This window comes from Alternaria conjuncta, assembly GCF_024043145.1.
Source record: "Alternaria conjuncta strain BMP 0040 chromosome Unknown scaffold_3, whole genome shotgun sequence".
Taxonomy (NCBI): Eukaryota; Fungi; Ascomycota; class Dothideomycetes; order Pleosporales; family Pleosporaceae; genus Alternaria; species Alternaria conjuncta.
In genome coordinates, this window is record NW_026250092.1 from 1,925,163 (window position 1) to 1,945,207 (window position 20,045).

Consider the following 20,045-nt stretch of genomic DNA (forward strand, 5'->3'; position numbering starts at 1 on the left):
ACGCATTGCCAGCTCTAACATCGTGAACTTTAAGCGGTCTGGAATGCACCTCATCGGATGCACACTTCACTCATGACGACATGCGTACCCACCGATTGAGCTCACTAGTGGACGAATTGAGCGGATGAGTACGGATCCTCTGCCGAAACGAGCCGCCACGCTATGACGATGATCATCCACCCTGCTGCAATTTCGATAAACATCTTTTGACAACCCATTACTCCGGGGAACCGTATCAGCACCACCTGCGCATACCATACTGTCCATCATCTGTATCGACCGAGCCTCATCATCCGTCTTGAGTTTAGCGACATCCCCTAATCACCTGCGCAACTAGCTGCAGCTGTCTCCATTATGACGGAACAAGAAACCAAGAAAGGCGGCTTACGTGCCATGTTTGGCATGCGATCAGGGAAACAACCAAAAGAGCCGGCTACGCGGAAGAAACTTTCCAAGAAGGGATCACGAAGCGACATGCTCGGAAAGCTTGACTCGACCACCAACGTGACGAACCCCAACCGCCAAGATTCTGGCAGCTTCACGAACGAGAGAACCGATCTTTCAGACAACAGTTTTGGCTTACCTACCAATGAAGACATCACTGGCCTTGCGCCACATGCGTTGCGTGATCATCCATATGCTGCCGTCAACGCTCTCATGGATACCAGCAACGCCTACCTACAACCTGGGCAACAAGCAGCCGATTACCGCCGCAACTCAGAAGGACAACCACAATATGCCGCACCTTTGTATCAATCACACAGCTCGAGATCTGCATCAATACCGCAGTCGGGCAATGAGCAGACTCTACCATACGCGCCATCGAGATCGCAGCCTTCAAAGCTGACCAAGTCTCATCGGGCGCCTTCAAAGGCTGTCAGGGCCGATGACATCCTTGACAAAAATACCGGAGAAAGAAAAGATCTGACAGACATGATGCATGCTTTCACATACATTGATGGTGTTGATACGATTGAGGAAGAACGGGATGATGTATCTTTACTCTATGATCCCACGAAACCTGACGGAACAGCATTACTCGGCAGCGCATCACCTGAAGTGTGGCTTCATGTTGCAGACTTCCTATCACCGCTCGACGTTGCCAACCTATCGTCTACATGCCGGACCATGTACGCTCGACTAGGTAGACACCCATACAAACTGCTCATGGATCCGCTCCATCGGCCGCAACGGCTCGACTTTCTACTTTCCATGGACCACAAGATGCCACGTCATCTTTTCTGCTTCCCATGCGCACAGTGGCATTTGCGCATTCAGCCTGGTATGGAGACAATGAAACCTCCCAATGTTCTCAATCCACTCTTTGAGTGCCCCAATCGAACCAACGTTCACATTCCTCCACCAAGGCTCCGTATCAGCGAAGGTCGCACATTACCGTTCGCATTTGCGCAATTAGCCCGACGCCATTGGGCCTACGGCGCAGAATACGGCATTCCTCATCAGTCGCTAGGCCGCCGTTGGAAAGACACCTATTCGACCTGGCGGCATGATTCTACCTATCACATTACCGACAAAGGTCATCTATTGATGCGTATCCGATCGCAACAGTACGTAGAAGGGGGGATGACAGATGCAGCAAAGCGTATGCTTTTGTTCAGCCGTGGAGACTTCACGCCCTACTTCAGCGTTTGCGCACATTGGAAGCACGGGCTGTTGACATCGATACCTAAATGTGCATTATCGCATATTCCTCATATCCACGAATCTGAAACGACCGCTCTTGACAAGTTCCGCGAACGCAGCTTAGGAAAGAAGGCCGTTGGCATGGTCAATCTCTGTTCCATATGCCGACCGATGCGCCGCTGTCCCAAATGCCCGACTGAATACCTGTTCGAACTCAAACTTGTTGAAGACAAGAGCGTGCGCGGCAACGGCCCTGAGCGCTTCAAGCAGGCTCTCATCGTAACGCGATGGAGTGATCTAGGTCCTGCGCGCAGTCCCGAGGACCCCGAATGGAGTGCTATCACTGGTGACAACCAGGAATACGATAGCTTCAAGGAGATCGGACGAAGAGCTGTTAGTGGTGTGTTTGAGAGTGCGTTCACGGACACGATACCCGGGCAGCGGATTATGAGTATGAATCCTATGGACGTAAAGGCAAACGAAGAGAGCGGAGACTGGTATTAGTCGACATTCATGTAATGATTAATGTACGCGATAGCATGGGGATATCCGGCCGAACCGTATAGCGCCTTAGCGAGGTCAGGATAGTGCATTGTGTATGTTTTCATTCGATTTCTATCAAGCCCAGATCCTATTTACCTCCTACGTTGAGTCAATGCTGCTATGTTCGTGAACTCTCGGACAGGCCTAGCATCCACAAGATACTTTTAGGCCGCAGAATGGGTAGCGATGCGCTCGTGCAGGCCTATGAATAGGTTGTCAGCAAGCTGTGCAATAGACGATTTTGAGGATGTATACCTCAAAGACTACTATCCTTCTTCTTTTGTCGCAGCGTCAAGGACATGTTGTCGGCAACGACATCCGGAAGACGAGTGGTCTTGCTCTTGTTCTTGGTGACCCTGCCTGATGAGACACCATCCTTGGCCTTGATATGAGCGGCCCGCTCTCGGAACATAGTGGCCGTGGCACTATCTCGCTCTCCTGTCACCACCTCAATCCTGCGATCCTTCTCGGCAATGATGCGGTTCTTCTCGTCGATGATGTCATCCCTGACAGCAACCCTGTGGCGCTCGTTGGCGACATCCATCTGAGCTACCACGAGGCCAAATAAAGCCCTATTCTTCTCCTTCTTTTCCTCCTCTGCCTTTTCCAGCGCTTGGATCATGGCGTGGTATTCATCGCCGTCAACGCCGTTGTCCTGGACCTTCTCGCCGTAGCCAGACGGGACGTTAATGGCGTACGAGTCGCCCTCGTCAATCTCCCTCTCCTTCAATTCCTTGATCTCATCCTTCGCATCGTGGTACTTGCGTTTGAACTTCTCTTTCTCATCCCTCTCTTCACTGAGCTCCAGATTCGTATCGGCAAGCTGCTGGATGAGGTCCGCGATGATGCTTGCGTCTGTACCCGACATGTTCACGGCGCCTGTATAGGTAGACATGATGGACTTGGCTCGTGACGGGAGAGTCGTGGCGGGGAGGTAGGTGTCGGGGTATGTGTTGGGCAGGATGTGCGGAACTGGTCGGCGTATCGAATTCGCGTATGGGTATTGTAAAATTGAAGACGAGGACGGTGGGGAGAGAGGAGAGTCGGTTGAAATCGTGCGACTTTAAGAAAGTGAGAGCGCGTTGTTGATTATAGTCAGTGCGTATTTTCGCGACAATTTGCGACGTCACTCAGGTAAACCAAACGGGCTTATCAGCAAATAAGACAACGATACGGAGAGGAGAGACCAATCAAACGCTCAGATACACCGACTACTCACCGTCACCTTTGTTGCCTACGCCTCTGTTTGTTCCACCGACACCGATGGTAATCTGCTCATGCGCCGCTCGAGCCGTGATTAGCTGGCCAGAAACGACACTGTCGAATTCGACTTGACCTCGAATGTGACCTGACCAAGCCGTCACTGCAGCCTATTGATATGTCGGACTCAACGACCAAGTGATACCCTAGACAAGTACGGAACTGTGACTGACCATGTACTATACCAGACGATTATAGAGCGCGTCTGATAGCCGTCGCGTAACCATCTCTTTCACTTATCTATTCTTTCTAAATCCATTGCCCAAGCACATGCGTGTTTACATCCAGCCTTGATCCAAACTCTTGCTTCGCGAGTCATCACTCGAGTGTACAAATGCTACAAGGACTCGCATGCGAACGCAAAACTGTTATAACCTTTTCGAACACAAGAAGAATTCACTTCTTTCAGTGGAAGGCATCATACCGTGTGAGGAAGGCCGTTGCAGCATACTGGGTCGGATTGCAAGGTCGACTGATATCGCTGGATAGATAGTGAGGGATTCGAAGCACTTTACAATTGAGATTGACAACGTGATTGTGATTTAACAGCCTCCCTGGTGATGTATGAGTTGTATGTGCATCCGCTGTTGATGCGATGTTGTCGTGAAAGAAACATAGGAATCTGAGACTTGCGAGGTTGGAAGACACGTACCTCGGCGATAAAGTGGATACCTCGATGCTTAACTCCGAGCTTGTGAGGCGCAGCTTCCTCATACCGCCATTTCGTCTCAGAAACAACAGAGTGCACCTTTGACTCAGACTGCGGTCTGGTCCTGGTTCAGACCTATCCAGCACTACCAACAACTCAACATGTCGTTCCCTAATTGCGCATCTCCGCTGTTCGAGCTTCCACAGGAGCTTCTCGAAATCGTACTCAGCTATCTTCCTCCGTGCCAAGACGTGTTGAACCTGTCTCGTACCTGCAAAGCCATGCACGCAAAGACCATAGCGCATCTATACAGCAACATCAGCATGCAATGGCAAGCCGGTCATGCAACTCGCCCGCTGAGTATTCATGATTACCGTCCGTGGCAACGCCGAGCTTTCCGGCCCAACTTACTCCTGCAAACAATCCTGGCGAAGCCCGCCTACGCGCAATCGATCACTAGTCTCAGACTGCAGACTACCGGGCTTGGGGGCTGTTGGAACGAGTGGTTTCGTGATCCACGCAGAAAGGAGCCTTTGGAGAAGCGGAAACCGAAGGCTGCCCCGACTTGGACAAACGCGAATGAGCGACTGGCCCTGAACGCCGTACGGAATGCAGGGCTGGAGTGGCACCATAAAGGACGCGGAGATGCTTTTGCAGTCAGCGGTCGTTCTTGGTATGAAGCTATCCTGATGTACGATTTGGATGCTACCATAGCGCTGCTCGTGTGGATGTGTCCCAATCTTGTCTCACTCGATCTAGGGTTTCACATCGGCAGCGACGTAGTGTACATCCCTGAACTCTTGTGGAAGCTGCGCTCTGGTGGTGCGGAGTCACAAGCTCTCGGTTGTCGCAAGCTTCGAAACGTTCATCTCGGCCGTGGGTATAGCGTTTATGTTAAGGAGGATCATCGGTGGTATAGCTGGAGTCGGATCAAGTATCTACACCAACATTTGGATTGGAGGGGATATTGGGCTTTCTTTTGGTGTCCAAACATCCAGAAGATTGAAATGAGCTTAATGGATGAGACTGCACATGCAGGTTTCCAGAAAGCAACATCTCTACCTGTCTGCTCAACGTTAACGACATTGAGACTCAGCGAGTCTTCAGTGGAACCAGACACACTCGCGAAACTGCTGTCTTGCACACCAGCTCTGAGGAAATTGGACTACGAATACTGGGTTCGCGATCAGGCGTTCTTCACCGTGGATTGCGCATCGCTCAGCGCCGCCCTCAACAGTGTCAAGAGCACCTTGGAACATTTGAGATTCTTTTGTCAACTGCATTCGCCGGGGTCCGTTGACGTTTACGGAAACTGCGATTTTCGGGAATATCCCGTTCTCTCCTCCCTTCACGTCCCGCCTGCCGTAATACTAGGCGGTGAGGCTTCCCTTTGGCCCCGAATCGAGGAAGTCATACCATCGAGCCTGGAGGAGCTGTGCTTTGTCCATGATGGTCTTTTCAAGTTCTGGAGCCCGAAGGAATTGATACCGTTGCTAGACGACTTTTTCCAGGGTGGTTGGAGAGTTAAAACACCAAAGCTGCAACGCGTGTACGCGACGCACAACAAGCCGTGGAAAAAGGCGTGTAGGGGAAACTATCTGCGGCTTTTGAGCGAACGAAATGGATTAGAATGGGTAAACACTAGCTGAGCAAGAGAATGAAGATTTTGTATTTACAACACAAGGAGTGTCGGAGATTCTGATAGAGGAACTCCGAAGCCGAGACAATACGAAATGTCCATGCGGCTGAGTCGGCGCGAAGCGTTCCGCCGTGTACCGACATCACGATGATGGCGATGATGTTCGTGCTGCATCGGGACCCGGACCCTGAGATCGCGTATTATGGGATGACGTCTTCGATTGACCACAGACGCGACGCGAGACCGTACAAAGACAATGGCATACCACGACTTCTTGCTGAATCTCATCCTACAACTACAATCCCATCTCGCTGCATCGCATTCGTACACGTGACCCTAAGTGCATTCCCACTACAACCTCGAACGCCATCACAGCCTCCAGTATGGGGAACACACAATCCACGGTGCGCTACCTTGCGCCGGCATCCTTCATCTACGACTTTGCTCTGCAACAATATGGCATCTTTTCGTCGCCCAACATGATGGATATCCACAACCGGAATCTTGCCGCTTTCAGCCCGTATCCATACTTCATTGGCGCATTCTTCTTCCCACAGCAAATCTTCCAGCTGGTCTGGTTGTGGAAGCTATGGAAGCAAGATGGTAATGCGCAAGAGTGTGCGATGATGAACAAGTTTGCTTGGGTTTACAGTCTGGGCAACTTTTGCATTGGAAGTACGTATTATTGAAGTATATCGTGGTGATGTAGGATGTATACTGACGTCTGCGACAGCTTGGATGTTCTTCTGGAACTCGAACAACCTGGAGACATCGAACATCTTCGTCATTATCAACACACTGGCGCAAGTCGGTTACATTGCCACGGCGCTTGAGCCGCTCGACACGCGATCAACACCTAACCTTCTCACCCACATTGTCTCGAAGACATTCGCGGGTATCGGTGTGCTCGACCTCCTTCATAACACATCTGCAGCCTACTTTGTAGGTGTGGAGCCCAGTTCGCTGGTGCAAGTGGCTACCGGTGTTGGTTTCGCTGCGGCGGCCAGCATGAGCGACTGGATCTTCGGCGGCTGCTTGGTATACGACCTCGTTGCGTTGACCGTCGGACAGGAAGGCAACTGGTCGAGGCTGCTAGGTGGATATGCGGCCATGACAGCGGGTATTGTGGCCTTTAGGAACTTCTTCTAGTAGGTACACTCGGCCGTCGCATGCTGAGTCGTGCTGACGGATCGCAGTCCAAGGTGGAAGGCGCAGAAGGAGGGAAGGTACGCCAGGGTCGAGAATGGCGGTGACGTGGTTTAGATATTGGGGGTCGCAGGTCGCGATACTTACCTTGATGCGGACATCTCAGTGATGGGCACGTTGATTACTTCCTATAATGATAATTAAACTTCGTATCACTTTGTGGTCTCGGTAACATTCCAGTCTGGTTCGTTCTTCTCGATATGCGGGTTCCAGAAGCTCGAGACACGACGATGCCTCAGGCCCAGCCTCACTCATGGTGGGTTTCTGTTACGTTTCGAGGCAGATCTTAGTGCAGTGTATTAGTTGAGGCTTGGAGGCCGAAGCGACGGACCCATCCGATGGCGGAGAGGAGGGGCAGATAGGCATGCATCGTCATTACAGCTCGCGCGCTATAGGCTGACCCCATATTGAAGTTGATCGATCTGTGATGTGCGTAGATCTGGCGATGGCAGATTGGTGCTGCGAGATCCAGCCGGCGTCCTTTCCGCGTGACGTGCCAGCCTGATGGGCGACGCCAAGGCCCGCGAACGGCGGCAAGCAGAGACATGTGCGCTAGCATGATGCGCGTGCGCGCCCTTGCCCTCGAGATAAGCAACTCTTATCAATCACTCATAGCATCCCACCCGCCCAAGTCACACTGCTCCCGTCATGGCAGGCCTAGCCGCAACGGATACCGCTTGGCCTAGCATCGGTCATGCGAGCCCGCCGGGGGATCCTCTAGCATGTGGAGATGCTTCCTTTTGGGAGCCTGCGGTTGGCTGGCGTGGATGACTGTTGACGGCCGTGAGCTGCTGTATGTCTTCTTGTCACACTGCTCTGACGTCTCGTGTCTTTTCTTCTACTCTTCCTCTTCCATTGCCTGCATCCCGCGCTTCTCGTGGCTGTCATAACCTCCGTTTCTGCACCCGAGTCTTATCAGCAAGTGACCGGTTCAACGACGTCACAGCGCCGAGCTTTGGAACAGCGACTCTCACGCGACAACTTATACATATCTCTTGAAGGGCGGTCGCTCGGCCTGTACTTCAATTCTGATACCGACGTTACGCGTGCGTCGTATACGAGGTTGCATCCACGCCTCTGTGGCTGTACCAAGAGCCCGAACCAGCGCCTGACCACCCAGCCTGCGCTACCGAGACGTGAGAAAGAAGCAAGAAGTATCCGGAACACACGCGCGTTGGAGTTCCGGTTGACTCTCTACGGCAGTCACAGTCCAGACAGCTGCGTCGTTCCTTCCCATCGAACCCACGAATTCGACCTATGGCACCATGCCTCCATACCTATCCCCCCTACATATAGCCAAACCCACGTTACCACCGACTTGCGAACCTGCGAACGAGTTCCTCTATCATCTGTCGGCGGCATTTCACACCTGCGTACCTACGAACCTCGCGCTCGTCTCGACATTGCTCGGCACGTGCAGCATCATATCATGGCTGTTCGCACAGCTACCACAAATATACAAGAACCATAAGCTGAAGTCAACATCGGGACTGAGCGCGTTCTTCTTGACGGAATGGCTCCTGGGTGATGTGACGAACCTGCTGGGCTGCCTGTTCACCGGGCAGGCGTCATGGCAAGTCATAATCGCAGGCTACTACGTCTTCGTTGACTGCTGCTTGTGTGGTCAGTGGGTGTGGTACGAGCTGTTGCACCATGGAAGGCCACTGAGGCCGATCTGGGGCCGATGGAGCAGCTCAGCTGGCAGCGGTTCTGGCGCCGGAGGCTCTGCCATGCATCAGGTTCTGGATGGGATGAGCATAGGCGGTACGAACAACGCGTCTAGCCCGCCAAAGTCACCGCAAGATTCAAGCGACACGAAGAACGTTAAACAGGATAGCGCGGCCAAAGACGTACCGCGCTCGAATGCGAAGGAAACCTTTAGGATTCCCAACTTTGCGCGCTCGCCCATGCCTACGAAGGAATCATGGCAAAGTACATCTCCGTCAGGCGCATCACCCAACCCCAAGGTGCGGATAGCAGCCTCGAGCTCGCCTATGCCCTCTCCCAAGACCGTTCTATACATTACTCTCATGATCGCAGTACTCGCCAACCCTACTACCGCAACGCCGATAAGTCCCTTCGCGCCAGGCCTCGCCCGCGCTCGCAGCCTTTCCGCGTACACAACTACCACGACCAGCTCGCCCAGTGCCTCGGAAACCGCCGGCAAAGTCTTCTCATGGATGAGCACGTTCCTATACCTCGGGTCGCGCCTCCCCCAACTCTACATGAATCAGGTCCGCAAATCGACAGCCGGTTTGTCTCCCACCCTCTTCGCGGCCGCCTTCTTCGGCAACCTCTTCTACTCGACTTCGCTCCTTACAAACCCTTGCGCATGGTACGACTACGCGCCCGGTGAAGGCTCCGGCTGGGTCGACCCCCAAGGCAGCGTAAGAGCAGACTGGGTCCTACGCGCCGCACCCTTCTTCCTTGGTGCAGCAGGCGTGCTCCTCATGGACGCAGCAGTCGGTCTACAATTCTGGCATTTCGGCGACGCCACACCCCGGGGCCGATCGCCAACGCCCCGCGACGACGAAGTCATCATCACCGTCGACGACCACGGTAAGCTGGTGCGCAGGAGTATGCATTGGCGCCGTGTGAGCGGGTGGATGAGGGGCTGGGCTCCGGCTGTCAGTGTAGCTGCTACGCCGAATGTGAGCCGTGCGAATACGCCGATGGATTCTCCGAGGGATACGAGTCCGGCTAGTACAGCTGGGAGTAGTTCGAGCAAGAGCATTCCTATCAAGGGGAGGGGTAGCGCGTTGGATGAGGCGAGGGCGCTTCTGGGGACGAGCAGACATGCGAGTCCGAGGAGTTATGGCGCTGTGGGTAGTCCTAGGTAGTGAGGATCGTTGCATTTGCGGCGATCGATGGATTTTCTTGAGTGCGTGGCATCTTGCATCTACGATGGGCGTTTGGGATCATGGCCTATAGCCTATACATATTAGCTTACGAAATGATCATTATCCTTACCATAACAATTCTACTCCAAAAGTGACTTGCAAAACAATCACCGAGCTAACACGAAGCCAGTGCTCAGATAGATGGTAGAGAACAATAGCTGTAATGTAGTAATACGCAGTTGATCTTCCGCTGTTTCATAAAGGGTCCTATCTATCTACGATTGTCCAAAGAAAGCAACCAAGTCTAACCCGCCTCTGACTCTGGCAAAAGGGAAAAAAGCACCAAAACGCCGAGCTCGACTAGCAACAAGAACATGTGACCAGACCGAAAACCCGAAGAGCCGCCCTACTGCTGCGAGGTATCACACCCTTATACAAAACGTGACGAGTAATCGTACAGAAGAAGCCGGGAGGTGTGTGTGTGTGGTGTACATAGGCAACGCCGTGATTAGCGCTTGCCCTTCAGGAAGTCGAACTTTTAGGGAATCTCTAGAAAAGGATGGGGAGGGAGTAACGCCATTTGGAGGAAAAGGCGTTTAGACACGCGAGACATCGCGACCGAAGCACTTGGCCTTGGCCCAGTCGAGCATGACCAATATCCTGTTGCGGGTGCTGAAGCACATGCTGAGGTAGGCGGAGCGCCAGAAGATGTAGGTGATGGTACCGCCGGAAGCGATGTTGCCGGAGAACCACGAGATGTCGGCAACGGCCTTCTCGGAACCAATGTAGGCGAGCGAACCCTGGTGAGAGTACTCGAAGGGACCGATGGATTTGATCCTCCTCAGCCTCTGCTGCAGAGCCTTGATCTCGCCGAAGACCTTGTCACGGGCCTCCTTGCCGGGTGCCGTCTCCTGGGCGACGGAGAGCTCAGCAAGCTCACCCTCAATCTCGGAGGTCTTGGCCATGTTGTTGAACATGCGGGCGAGGAAAGCACCCTCCTGAGCAGCGACCTGGGCAGTGGGGGCGTAGTTGGCAACAGCGCAGTCACCGACGGCCCAGACGTTCTCAGTACCCTTGACGACGAGGTACTCGTTTACGGCAAGACCGCGGCGGGAGTCCTTCTGTGCGGGGATCTGGTTGATGAGGTCCTTGACGATGGGTCGAAGAGCGTTACCAGTGGCCCAGACGAGAAGACCGTAGGGGATCTTCTCGAGCTGCTTCTTGCCATCGGGGCCAGTCGACTCAGCCTCGATGAACTTGGGTGTGACGTTCTTGACCATGGTCTTTGTGCGGATGGTGATGGTCTCCTCCTTGAAGGTCTTCTCGGTGTAGTCGATGAGCTGCTTGGAGAACATGGGGAGGACGTTGGGGAGGGCCTCGACGAGGGTGACGTGGAAGTTATCCTGGATCTCGGGAAGCCACTTCTTCAGATCGGAGTGGAAGAAGTCCTGAAGTTCACCAGCGAACTCGACACCGGTAGGTCCACCTCCGACAACGACCATGTGCAGCAGGCGCTTCTTCTCCTCGTCAGACTGGTCCTTGAAGGTAGCAGTCTCGCAGCAGTCCATAATGCGGTTTCGGATGCGCTGGGCGTCGCCGACCTCCTTCAGGAAGAGACCGTTTTCCTTAACACCGGGAATACCTATTCCATATTAGCTGAGTTCGGGTGGGAATGGGCGGATGACGCACCGAAAGTGGCGTTCTCAGCACCAACACCAACGACGAGCATGTCAAAGGGCACCTCGGTCTGGGAGACGTCGCCCTTGATGTCGGAGTCGTCGCTGATGTAGACGACCTTCTTCTCGTAGTCGATCTTGGTGGCCTCGGCTTCGTAGTATTTGACCTGGGCCTTCTTGTGGCGCAAGAAGTTGCGGATGGGCTCCATGATGGAGCGGTGCTCGATGGTGCCGACAGTGCATGAGGGCAGGAGGGGGGTGAAGAGGAAGTAGTTGCGCGGGGAGACGACGATGACATTGTAGTTTTCCGTGTCGAGCTTCTTCAGCAGGGAGACGGAGCCCCAGCCGGTACCTGTCGCGTGTCAGATGCATCCTGTGTGTGCTGAGTCATCCGTCGCTACTCACCGAGGACGACGAGCGTCTTCTTGCTTGGGTCAGGCGGCGGCTGGTCGGCGGGGTTGCGAGTCTCGTAGATGCCGTATCCGACGTATCCCAGACCGGCGATGGCGGAGAGGTACGTGAGGCGCCAGGTCCAGCGCAGGAGGCGGAACCGCTTGGCCTTGGGCTTGGGCGCGCTGCTCGACTGCTGGCGGACAGACTGGCGGAGGGCAATCTGGTACTGCGTGGGCCGCGGCGTCCAGCGCGCTCTGTTGGCGATAAGCGACGGGCGCTGGGTGGTGAAGGTCCTGCGTCCAGCCAGCTGAACCTGCGAGAGCACATTGGCAGCGGCGAGCGGCCTCATGTTGGGTGCCATTGCAATGGTGGAAGCTGCGGGAGAGCTTCACGGAGTCAATGGCTGGGTGCGGGTGGTAGGGAGGCGAGCGAAGGGATGGTGAGGATGTCTCGTCGGTGCGCGGGAGTCAACTTTTTCTTAGCGATGACGAACACCCACCCTACCAAGACGCCTCGCAGGGGTCTTTGCTTCTGCGCCGAAAGATAAGCCTTGTTCCAATTAAAGCCCGCCCTGCCTGCCCTGCCCGCGCCCACACGCGAATTATTTCGAGCGCCAGGACAGCTACCATTAGTTCTCGAGGCCGATCACCCGCTACTCCCACGCTTTCGTTGGGATTGTGCTGATGCTCTTGTGGCTGCACCCAAACCTTCACCTCCACGTCCAGTCATACACATCATCACATAGAGTACAAAATGCCTCATTGCATTCTCAATCCCTTTCGCCCCCCATTGTTCAGCTCAACAAGTTATGCCTCGCCATTCCTCGGCTCGGCACCGACTCCGGTGGCCAGCCATGGGCATGCAGTTTTGCAGTGAGCACCCGCATCCGGTATCGCGGAGGCACACATGGTGGCTTCAAGTGCCTTTTAGCCGAGCCGCATGTCCCTGAGCCTCAGCGACCTGCATACTGGACTCGTAGACCGACGGGATTCCTGGTTTTGCGGACCCGCCTGCCCAGGGTTGTGGTAAATAGTCATCATCCTACATCGCCCGAAACGACACGCGCCACCCGCGCACCCTATGGATGACTCAAATACAGGATCTGGCAGGATGTGAAACGAGGGATATCTAAATTCGTGTCTTGATGTTTGCCATCTCAATGCTGGACATGACTATCCGTTCCTGCCCTACGAAATGCTGAGTGCTACCTACGCTGCTTGTGGACTTGGCAGACGCTACTCGGCCAGCATGATGCTTCCCTGAATTCATCTTGAGATTCTAGTGCTCCGTTACACATACACATAGTATGCACTTAGCTGCATGCTCTAATCGATTTCGCTAATAGGTCATACCTGCCTTGCTCAACAGGTGCGCTCTTGTAAGCATACAACAAAATGAGACCCTCACTACATTCTGTAACAAAACATGTTGTCAATATGTAGCGTGGGACCGAAAGAATGTCATTCTGGATCGCGAACAGTAAGCTCAATTTACAAGAGACAATCTTGGAATGATGATGACATGCATTCACCCCGCTCCTTTGCTTATCGATAGACATTCCCCTCACCTAGTAGTCCACTGCACAACAGTACAACGATACGCATCTCTCCAAACTTTCCAGTACTCAGGAGCTACCCGTGAATCTAATACCATTTCTGTATCCAAACACAGAAATCTACGTAAACCATGCCTCACGCAACAGCAACCGTAAACGGCATCCTAGTAGCCGAGACCGACTCGTACGAAGTCGTTGACGGAAACATCTACGTAACCTACCCTTCCCCTTTCTTGCCCATCATAAGCCCCTTCAATCCATCTGATCCATTCCAGTTCCCACCCGACACCATCAAGAGCAACCACTTCAGTCCCACTTCAACTAAGACGCACTGTCCATACAAGGGAGATGCAAGCTACTACACCGTCACAGCCAACAAGACGGAAGTAAAAGATGCAGCGTGGTACTATCCGGAGCCATTGGAAAGCATGAACAAGATCAAGGGGTATGTTGCTTTCTACAAGGGAAAAGCTGAGGTGAAGAGTGAGTAGAGGGAACAAGAAGAGATATAGGATCATGGGGTTACGTGTGGATATGGGTATATTCAGTATCAATTGAACTCCCAAGGAACACAATGCAAATGTTCCTGTCTAGTAACGCCGATAAAATGCTCATCATCATAAGGTCTGGGCTTGACATTTCCGAGATCATGCATCAACAGCCATCATCATCGTGTCATCGCCATCGATGCCTACAGCCGGAGGCTCGATCATGACACCCCGTCCTCTTCCTTGAAGCAACTCCCTTCGTACCTCCGCGCTAATGCTCCTGTGACCTCTTGTGAGCAGCAAGTCGAGCAGCGCCTCTCGTTGGTCCTCGGTGATGTCGTTCCTGTATCTTTGCGCAAAGGCAAGCAAGCACTGATGCCAGATGACGGGCAGTTTGCCTGTGTTGCCGAGGTCGCCTGCTACAGACTCCGTGTCCATGGCGTCGGCACTGCTGGCGCCCACGCCGCGGAAGCGTAGGAAGTGGAAGACGAGTGCGTCGATGACCTTGAAGGGGAGGGCGTACTTCTTCTCAAGCAGGGTCTTGATAAAGATGTTGCAGGGGCCGGCGGCATCGGGGTCGGATGACATCTGCTCGGCGGCGATCTCACACAGACGGTGGAGGGCGGCTGCGGAGTGTAGGACGGGAACAGAGACCTTGGCTACAACGGATGCTACAATCGTGGCGTCGCGCTGTGTGCAGGTGACGTCCGTAAGCATGGGGAAAACGACACCCTTGAAGAAGGCGCTGGGCTTGTAGAGGGCCTTCTTCAGCGCATTGTACAGATGCACGTTCAGCTTGTGCGTCTCTCGGATGTTCTGTTGTACCAAAGGTAGCAGTATGGTGTTGAGGAAGGTCTGCGCCGTTCGTGGGTCTCTGGAGATGAAGATTCGGGTCGCAGCGAAGGTGGCGTTCGGTGTCCAGTCGTCAGGACGTGTGATGGCGACGAGGGTTTCCCAGGCGGGGATCGTGGGCAGGATTTTGAAGGGCTTGGGCAGCTTGCCGCTCTTGTAGCGGCTCAGGATTAATCCAATCTTTGAGTACACTGTGCAGGCTTAGTAGAGTTATGAGATTATGCAGTGAGGATATTGTACCTTCGACGACCTTTGCTGGTAGTTCGATTGCGTCTTCTGGAGCACCACCACCTTGAATCTCTGGTTGCTGTACTTCGCCTCCGGCTTCATGCGCAGCGATCTTCTCGAGGATGAGCGCTGCGAGATCTGTGCCGGGACCTGACTGTTGCGCTTCTTCGCCAGGCCACACGATGGGGTTGTCGTCTGTTGGTATGAACTTGTTCCACGCCGCCAGGTCGTTCGCGTCGATCTCAACCTCTTCCACCTCCTCGTCGTCCTCGCCCCATGCTTCATCGTCGTCTTCGCCTTGAATCAGATCCTCTCCTGGCATGTCATCCTCGCCCATGCGTGTCTCAAAGTCGAAGGCTGGGTTGGCTTCTTGCGGTCTCCGGACCTTGTTCTCCCTCGCATCCTCCTCTTCCAGCTCTCTTCCGATTTCCAAGATTTTGCGCGAGCTCTTCGAGTCTACGTATTTCTGCTCGTCGTCTTCCTTGTCGCTCTTGTTTCGCTTTTGTCGCTTCGGCGCCTTGTTCTTCCACGGGTCGGAGGGCGCATATTCTTCGGCTAGAGGATTGTGTCGCTGGTCGCGCACACCAGGCGATTTGGGTGCTTTCGGCATCGTGGGTTTGTGGTCGCTAGCGGAGGATCAGAAGAGGCGCAATGTCTTTTTCTGAAGTTTTAGTAGAGTCGTGGCTGTATTACAGACGTTTGTCAGAGTTGGCGGCAGCGAGTAGTAAAAGTTCGAGAACGGGATAAATTTTGGTGGGGTCTGCCTAGCGCCGCAACTTGCATGTCCAGGGTCGTGCCTTCCAACATAGCTACAAGCAGCTGTCGCGCTTTCCACTCCAGCTACATTCACCCTCAACATGGCCGACTCACACCCCCCTTCGCGTTCCAATACACCCACACTCGTGCCTCCAATGCGGCGGCCACTCGAAGGAGACAATGCGCCCGCTGTCTCGTCTCCGCTCAACCCCAATCCCGATGCGGCAGCGCGTGCCAGACCGAAAGCTCCCGTGCGCGAGCAGAGAGAGAAGCGCGAGACGATCAAGAAACGCGAAGCTTCAGCGTCAACGCGCCAGGCCACTCCGAGCGCAAAGTCTAGCAAGAAAGAGCGTCCCTCGGCGGACTCACCCATGCGATATTCCATCCCCGAGCCCAGACCGTCCGACTACGAAGCGCCCAAAGACAGCACGCTGGTATCACATGAGCCCAACCCCATGTACGCGCCTGATGGCGTTACCGAGCTGAAGAAGCCACACGATATCGCCTGGAACAAGAAAGGCTACAAGTACACCCACTGTGTCGCCGACCCGCTCTTCCGTCACAAGCAATACTACAGGCAGAGCGACTCCAGGCCGTATGGACCGCGAATGAGCCACGAAGACTGCGACAGATGGTTTCACTTCGATAACAGCGCGACAATCGTATCGCAGGAGAAGGGCTGGCGTATGGGACGCGGGAACGTAGTCGCGAGAGAAGGCAGGATATACTATGAGGTCAAGGTGCTCAGAGGCATACCCAAAGACGGCCCAAAGGATCCTATCGACCCTAAGACGGGAGAGACGAAACCTGGTCCCCACGTGAGAATGGGTTGGGCAAGGAGAGAAGCGCCGTTGGACGGACCCGTGGGCTTCGACGGCTACAGCTACGGCATCACCGACGCGCGCTTCGAGGCGCAACATCGATCGCGCGCCTCCAAGATCTTCAAGCCGCTCCCCAAGAACGCAAAGAGCAAGCACATGAAGGCCAGGCCCCCGCATGGCAAGCCAATGCCTGTTGAATATGTTATAGATCAGCATGTTCAGGAGGGCGATGTGATTGGGCTTGAGATTCAGTTGCCTTCTCTCTCCATGCATCGCAAGGTCGTCGAAGGCATCTACAACCCGGCCGTGGACCTAGGAGATGGATTCGATACCGTCAGTAACCAAGACCCATTCGACCGTCCCATCGACATCATCCGCGATCGCATACCCGTGCCCTACAAAGGCAACTTCTACTTCGAGCAGCTCGACTATCAAGTCACAAAAATGGTGGAGGCTTACCACGACCGCGGTCCCGTACCCAAGATACATCCCTCGCCGAATCACGAAGACGTTAGTGTACGATCGCTACCACACTCGCATATCAAGGTCTACAAGAACGGTGAGGAGGTCGGCATCGCTTTCGAGAACCTCCTAGCCTTCCTCCCTCCTGCTAGTATACCATCAGTCGAAGCTATCAAGGCTGGTGCACGAACAGGCTTCGACGACGGCATGGTGGGATATCTGCCAGCCATTTCACTGTTCAACGGTGGTGTTGCCCAGGTCAATTTCGGTCCTGACTTCTGGTGTCCACCCGAAGAGATGGTACAGCAGCGCGAGAAGGATACCCAAATGGTCGATGGTGATACAACCGAGCAGCAGATTCCAGATGGCCGTAAATTGCGGGCTATAGGCGAGCGTTACAAGGAGCAGATTGCCGAGGACGTCGTCTGGGACATCATCGACGAGGTCGACTTCTTCTCCCAGGACGGAGGATGGGAGTACAAGGGCGAGGCTCCTCAGGACGTGGCAGGCAAATCTACACCTAGGGCGCGTGGCTTTGCAAATGCGGATGAGAATATTGGTGTTGAGGTGGCCAAGCGATACTAATGAAGATCAAAAGTCGTTCTAGTGTTCAGTGGATTGTAATCATAGCGAGGCGTATAGGTATACCCGTTATCAATGATTGATATGCATCTCTCGAGGTTTTTTCCTGGCATCATTTCCGAATTGTCAATCTCCTCTGTCCGGATGCGATCGCCACGTTGGCGCCTGCGGTCCGTTCGACAGATGACAGCCTTCGTCTACGGCACTTCGGCTTCTTGCTGCACCGAATGGACGCCTAATCGTGTCACGTATACCTATACCTTGCTAAGAGATTTCGCGCCCTACGCCCTACGCGGTGTTACAACCATTCGCATAAATTCCGCCCACAAACGTACTCTGCCAAAGAAGGCAATTAGCGCGGAATTAGCGACATCGGACATCCTAAACATTCAAACTAGCGCAACGTGACCGTTGGCGCCAGCATTGAATATATACCCACGTATCCTGAGAATCTCAATTATTCACATTCATAAATCATAGTCTAGAGAGGTCAATTACCTTCTTCTTGTCTTCTTGCACGCATTACTCCTTATCCCACTACCCCACCATGGATTCTTCACAATTCCGCGAAGCGGCCAAAGGAGCCATTGACGAGAGTACGTGCTCCCAATCTGACCTGATAGAAGCGTAAATTAACCTACTCTCAAGTCGCAACCTACTACGACACCCTCGAGGAACGCCCCGTGCTCCCCTCCGTCAAACCAGGCTACCTGCGCCCGCTACTCCCCGCCTCCACACCCGAAGAAGGCGAAGCATGGGAGACCATTCAAGCAGACATTGACCGCGTCATCATGCCAGGCCTAACACACTGGCAAAGCCCCAAATTCATGGCCTTCTTCCCGTGCAATTCGTCCTTCGAAGCCATGATAGGCGACATGTACAGCGGAGCCTTCAACGCCGCAGCCTTCAACTGGATCTGCTCGCCCGCGATTACAGAGCTGGAAACCGTGGTTATGGACTGGATCGCCAAGCTCATCGCACTGCCGAACGACTTCCTCAGTGACGGCGAGGGCGGAGGCATCATCCAAGGTACCGCCAGTGAAGTCGTACTAACAGCCCTCGTTGCCGCCCGCGAACGCCTCATCCGCCGTAAACTAGGCGACATGCCAGAAGGCGAAGAGAGAATGGACAAGGCAGCCGATATCCGGGGTAAGCTCGTTGCTTTGGGTTCCGAACACGCGCATTCGAGTACGCAGAAAGCGGCTGTTATCGCAGGAACTAGATACCGCAGTGTACCCGCATCCAAGGAATCAAACTACAGCGTCACGGCCTCTGCGCTGCGTAAAACCATCGAAGAGTGCCGCGCGAAGGGGCACGAACCGTTTTACTTCACCGTCACGATTGGCAGCACGGGGACGTGCGCTACCGATGACTTGGAAGGTATCGCGGCGCTTGCGAAAGAGTTTCCTGACCTGTGGATTCATGTCGATGCCGCGTATGCGGGTTCTGCGCTCGTATGTCCCGAGTATCAGCATTTGTGCAAGCCGATTGCGGCGTTTGACTCGTTCAACTTCAATTTGCACAAGTGGCTGTTAGTCAACTTTGATTGCTCGGCGTTTTTTGTGAAGAAGAGGAGGGATTTGATGGATACGTATAGTATTACGCCTAGTTACCTGCGGAATCCTCATTCTGAACAAGGTCTTGTTACGGACTACAGGGATTGGCAGATTCCGCTCGGTCGGAGGTTTAGGAGCTTGAAGGTTTGGTTCGTGTTGAGGAGTTATGGGGTTAATGGTCTGAGGCAGTTCATCAGGAAGCACGTCAAGTTGGGAGAGTACTTCCATGAGCTACTGTTGTCGAATCCGGAGTTGTTCAGTGTAACTACTGAGCCGGCGTTTGGACTCGTCACTTTCCAGGTCAAGCCGAATATGGCTTCGGGTACGGCTAAGGCGGCGAATCAGGCTGACCCGTCGCACGAGGCACTGCAGAACGACTTCCATACTGATGCTGAGGCCCAGTACAAAGAGATGGTCAATCAGAAGACGAAGGAGGTTTACGAGAAGATCAACAGCAAGGGCGATTTCTTCCTGACAAGCACGGTTGTGGGTGGATTGTATGTTATTAGGGTGGTCAGTGCGACGATCAAGAGTGAGGAGAAGTGGATGAAGCAGATTTTTGAGGAGTTGGTGGAGGCTGCGGATGGCAAGGGCGATGTAAAGGTAGCTTGAGTGTAGCTTATGTTAGTCTTATGCCATTATTCCTCCTTCATCCCTTCCACATGTGACACGAAGCCATGGGTTTTATAGAGATTGAAAGAACATATACACAACGCAGCACCGTATCTGCCATATGCATGCCACCAGGGGGTCTACATGAGCGCTTCGCTACCTACTCTGCGGCCTAGAAGTATCTTGTGGGAGCCAGGCCTATCCGAGAGTTCACGAACGTGGCAGCGTTGATTCAACGTAGGAGGAAAAGACCCCAGGGAGTCACAGCGTCTACGGACACCTC

At 53.8% G+C, this 20,045-nt stretch overlaps 9 protein-coding genes across 9 annotated transcripts; 6 read left to right on the forward strand and 3 right to left on the reverse strand.

Moving 5' to 3' along the window:
• Window positions 1–354: 354 nt before the first annotated feature.
• On the forward strand, window positions 355–2,148 carry J4E85_002618 (uncharacterized protein; the record flags this gene model as incomplete). The annotated part of the gene is made up of 1 exon (XM_051466896.1): window positions 355–2,148. The coding sequence occupies one exon, from the start codon at window positions 355–357 to the stop codon at window positions 2,146–2,148; it is 1,794 nt and encodes a 597-aa protein (XP_051329751.1).
• Window positions 2,149–2,443: 295 nt separating this feature from the next.
• Window positions 2,444–3,082, reverse strand: J4E85_002619 (uncharacterized protein; the record flags this gene model as incomplete). Its single annotated transcript, XM_051466897.1, has 1 exon — window positions 2,444–3,082. The coding sequence occupies one exon, from the start codon at window positions 3,080–3,082 to the stop codon at window positions 2,444–2,446; it is 639 nt and encodes a 212-aa protein (XP_051329752.1).
• Window positions 3,083–6,118: 3,036 nt separating this feature from the next.
• On the forward strand, window positions 6,119–6,998 carry J4E85_002620 (uncharacterized protein; the record flags this gene model as incomplete). Its single annotated transcript, XM_051466898.1, has 3 exons — window positions 6,119–6,410; window positions 6,469–6,883; window positions 6,932–6,998. The coding sequence occupies 3 exons, from the start codon at window positions 6,119–6,121 to the stop codon at window positions 6,996–6,998; spliced, it is 774 nt and encodes a 257-aa protein (XP_051329753.1).
• A 1,208-nt stretch (window positions 6,999–8,206) lies between these two features.
• Window positions 8,207–9,781, forward strand: J4E85_002621 (uncharacterized protein; the record flags this gene model as incomplete). The annotated part of the gene is made up of 1 exon (XM_051466899.1): window positions 8,207–9,781. The coding sequence occupies one exon, from the start codon at window positions 8,207–8,209 to the stop codon at window positions 9,779–9,781; it is 1,575 nt and encodes a 524-aa protein (XP_051329754.1).
• Window positions 9,782–10,377: 596 nt separating this feature from the next.
• Window positions 10,378–12,211, reverse strand: NDH2 (External alternative NADH-ubiquinone oxidoreductase mitochondrial; the record flags this gene model as incomplete). Its single annotated transcript, XM_051466900.1, has 3 exons — window positions 10,378–11,423; window positions 11,471–11,809; window positions 11,863–12,211. The coding sequence occupies 3 exons, from the start codon at window positions 12,209–12,211 to the stop codon at window positions 10,378–10,380; spliced, it is 1,734 nt and encodes a 577-aa protein (XP_051329755.1).
• Window positions 12,212–13,536: 1,325 nt separating this feature from the next.
• On the forward strand, window positions 13,537–13,896 carry J4E85_002623 (uncharacterized protein; the record flags this gene model as incomplete). The annotated part of the gene is made up of 2 exons (XM_051466901.1): window positions 13,537–13,617; window positions 13,681–13,896. The coding sequence occupies 2 exons, from the start codon at window positions 13,537–13,539 to the stop codon at window positions 13,894–13,896; spliced, it is 297 nt and encodes a 98-aa protein (XP_051329756.1).
• Window positions 13,897–14,052: 156 nt separating this feature from the next.
• On the reverse strand, window positions 14,053–15,583 carry J4E85_002624 (uncharacterized protein; the record flags this gene model as incomplete). Its single annotated transcript, XM_051466902.1, has 2 exons — window positions 14,053–14,936; window positions 14,986–15,583. 2 exons carry the CDS (start codon window positions 15,581–15,583, stop codon window positions 14,053–14,055), a joined length of 1,482 nt encoding a protein of 493 aa, XP_051329757.1.
• Window positions 15,584–15,830: 247 nt separating this feature from the next.
• Window positions 15,831–17,597, forward strand: J4E85_002625 (uncharacterized protein; the record flags this gene model as incomplete). Its single annotated transcript, XM_051466903.1, has 1 exon — window positions 15,831–17,597. The coding sequence occupies one exon, from the start codon at window positions 15,831–15,833 to the stop codon at window positions 17,595–17,597; it is 1,767 nt and encodes a 588-aa protein (XP_051329758.1).
• Window positions 17,598–18,141: 544 nt separating this feature from the next.
• On the forward strand, window positions 18,142–19,762 carry J4E85_002626 (uncharacterized protein; the record flags this gene model as incomplete). The annotated part of the gene is made up of 2 exons (XM_051466904.1): window positions 18,142–18,190; window positions 18,243–19,762. The coding sequence occupies 2 exons, from the start codon at window positions 18,142–18,144 to the stop codon at window positions 19,760–19,762; spliced, it is 1,569 nt and encodes a 522-aa protein (XP_051329759.1).
• Window positions 19,763–20,045: the final 283 nt, after the last annotated feature.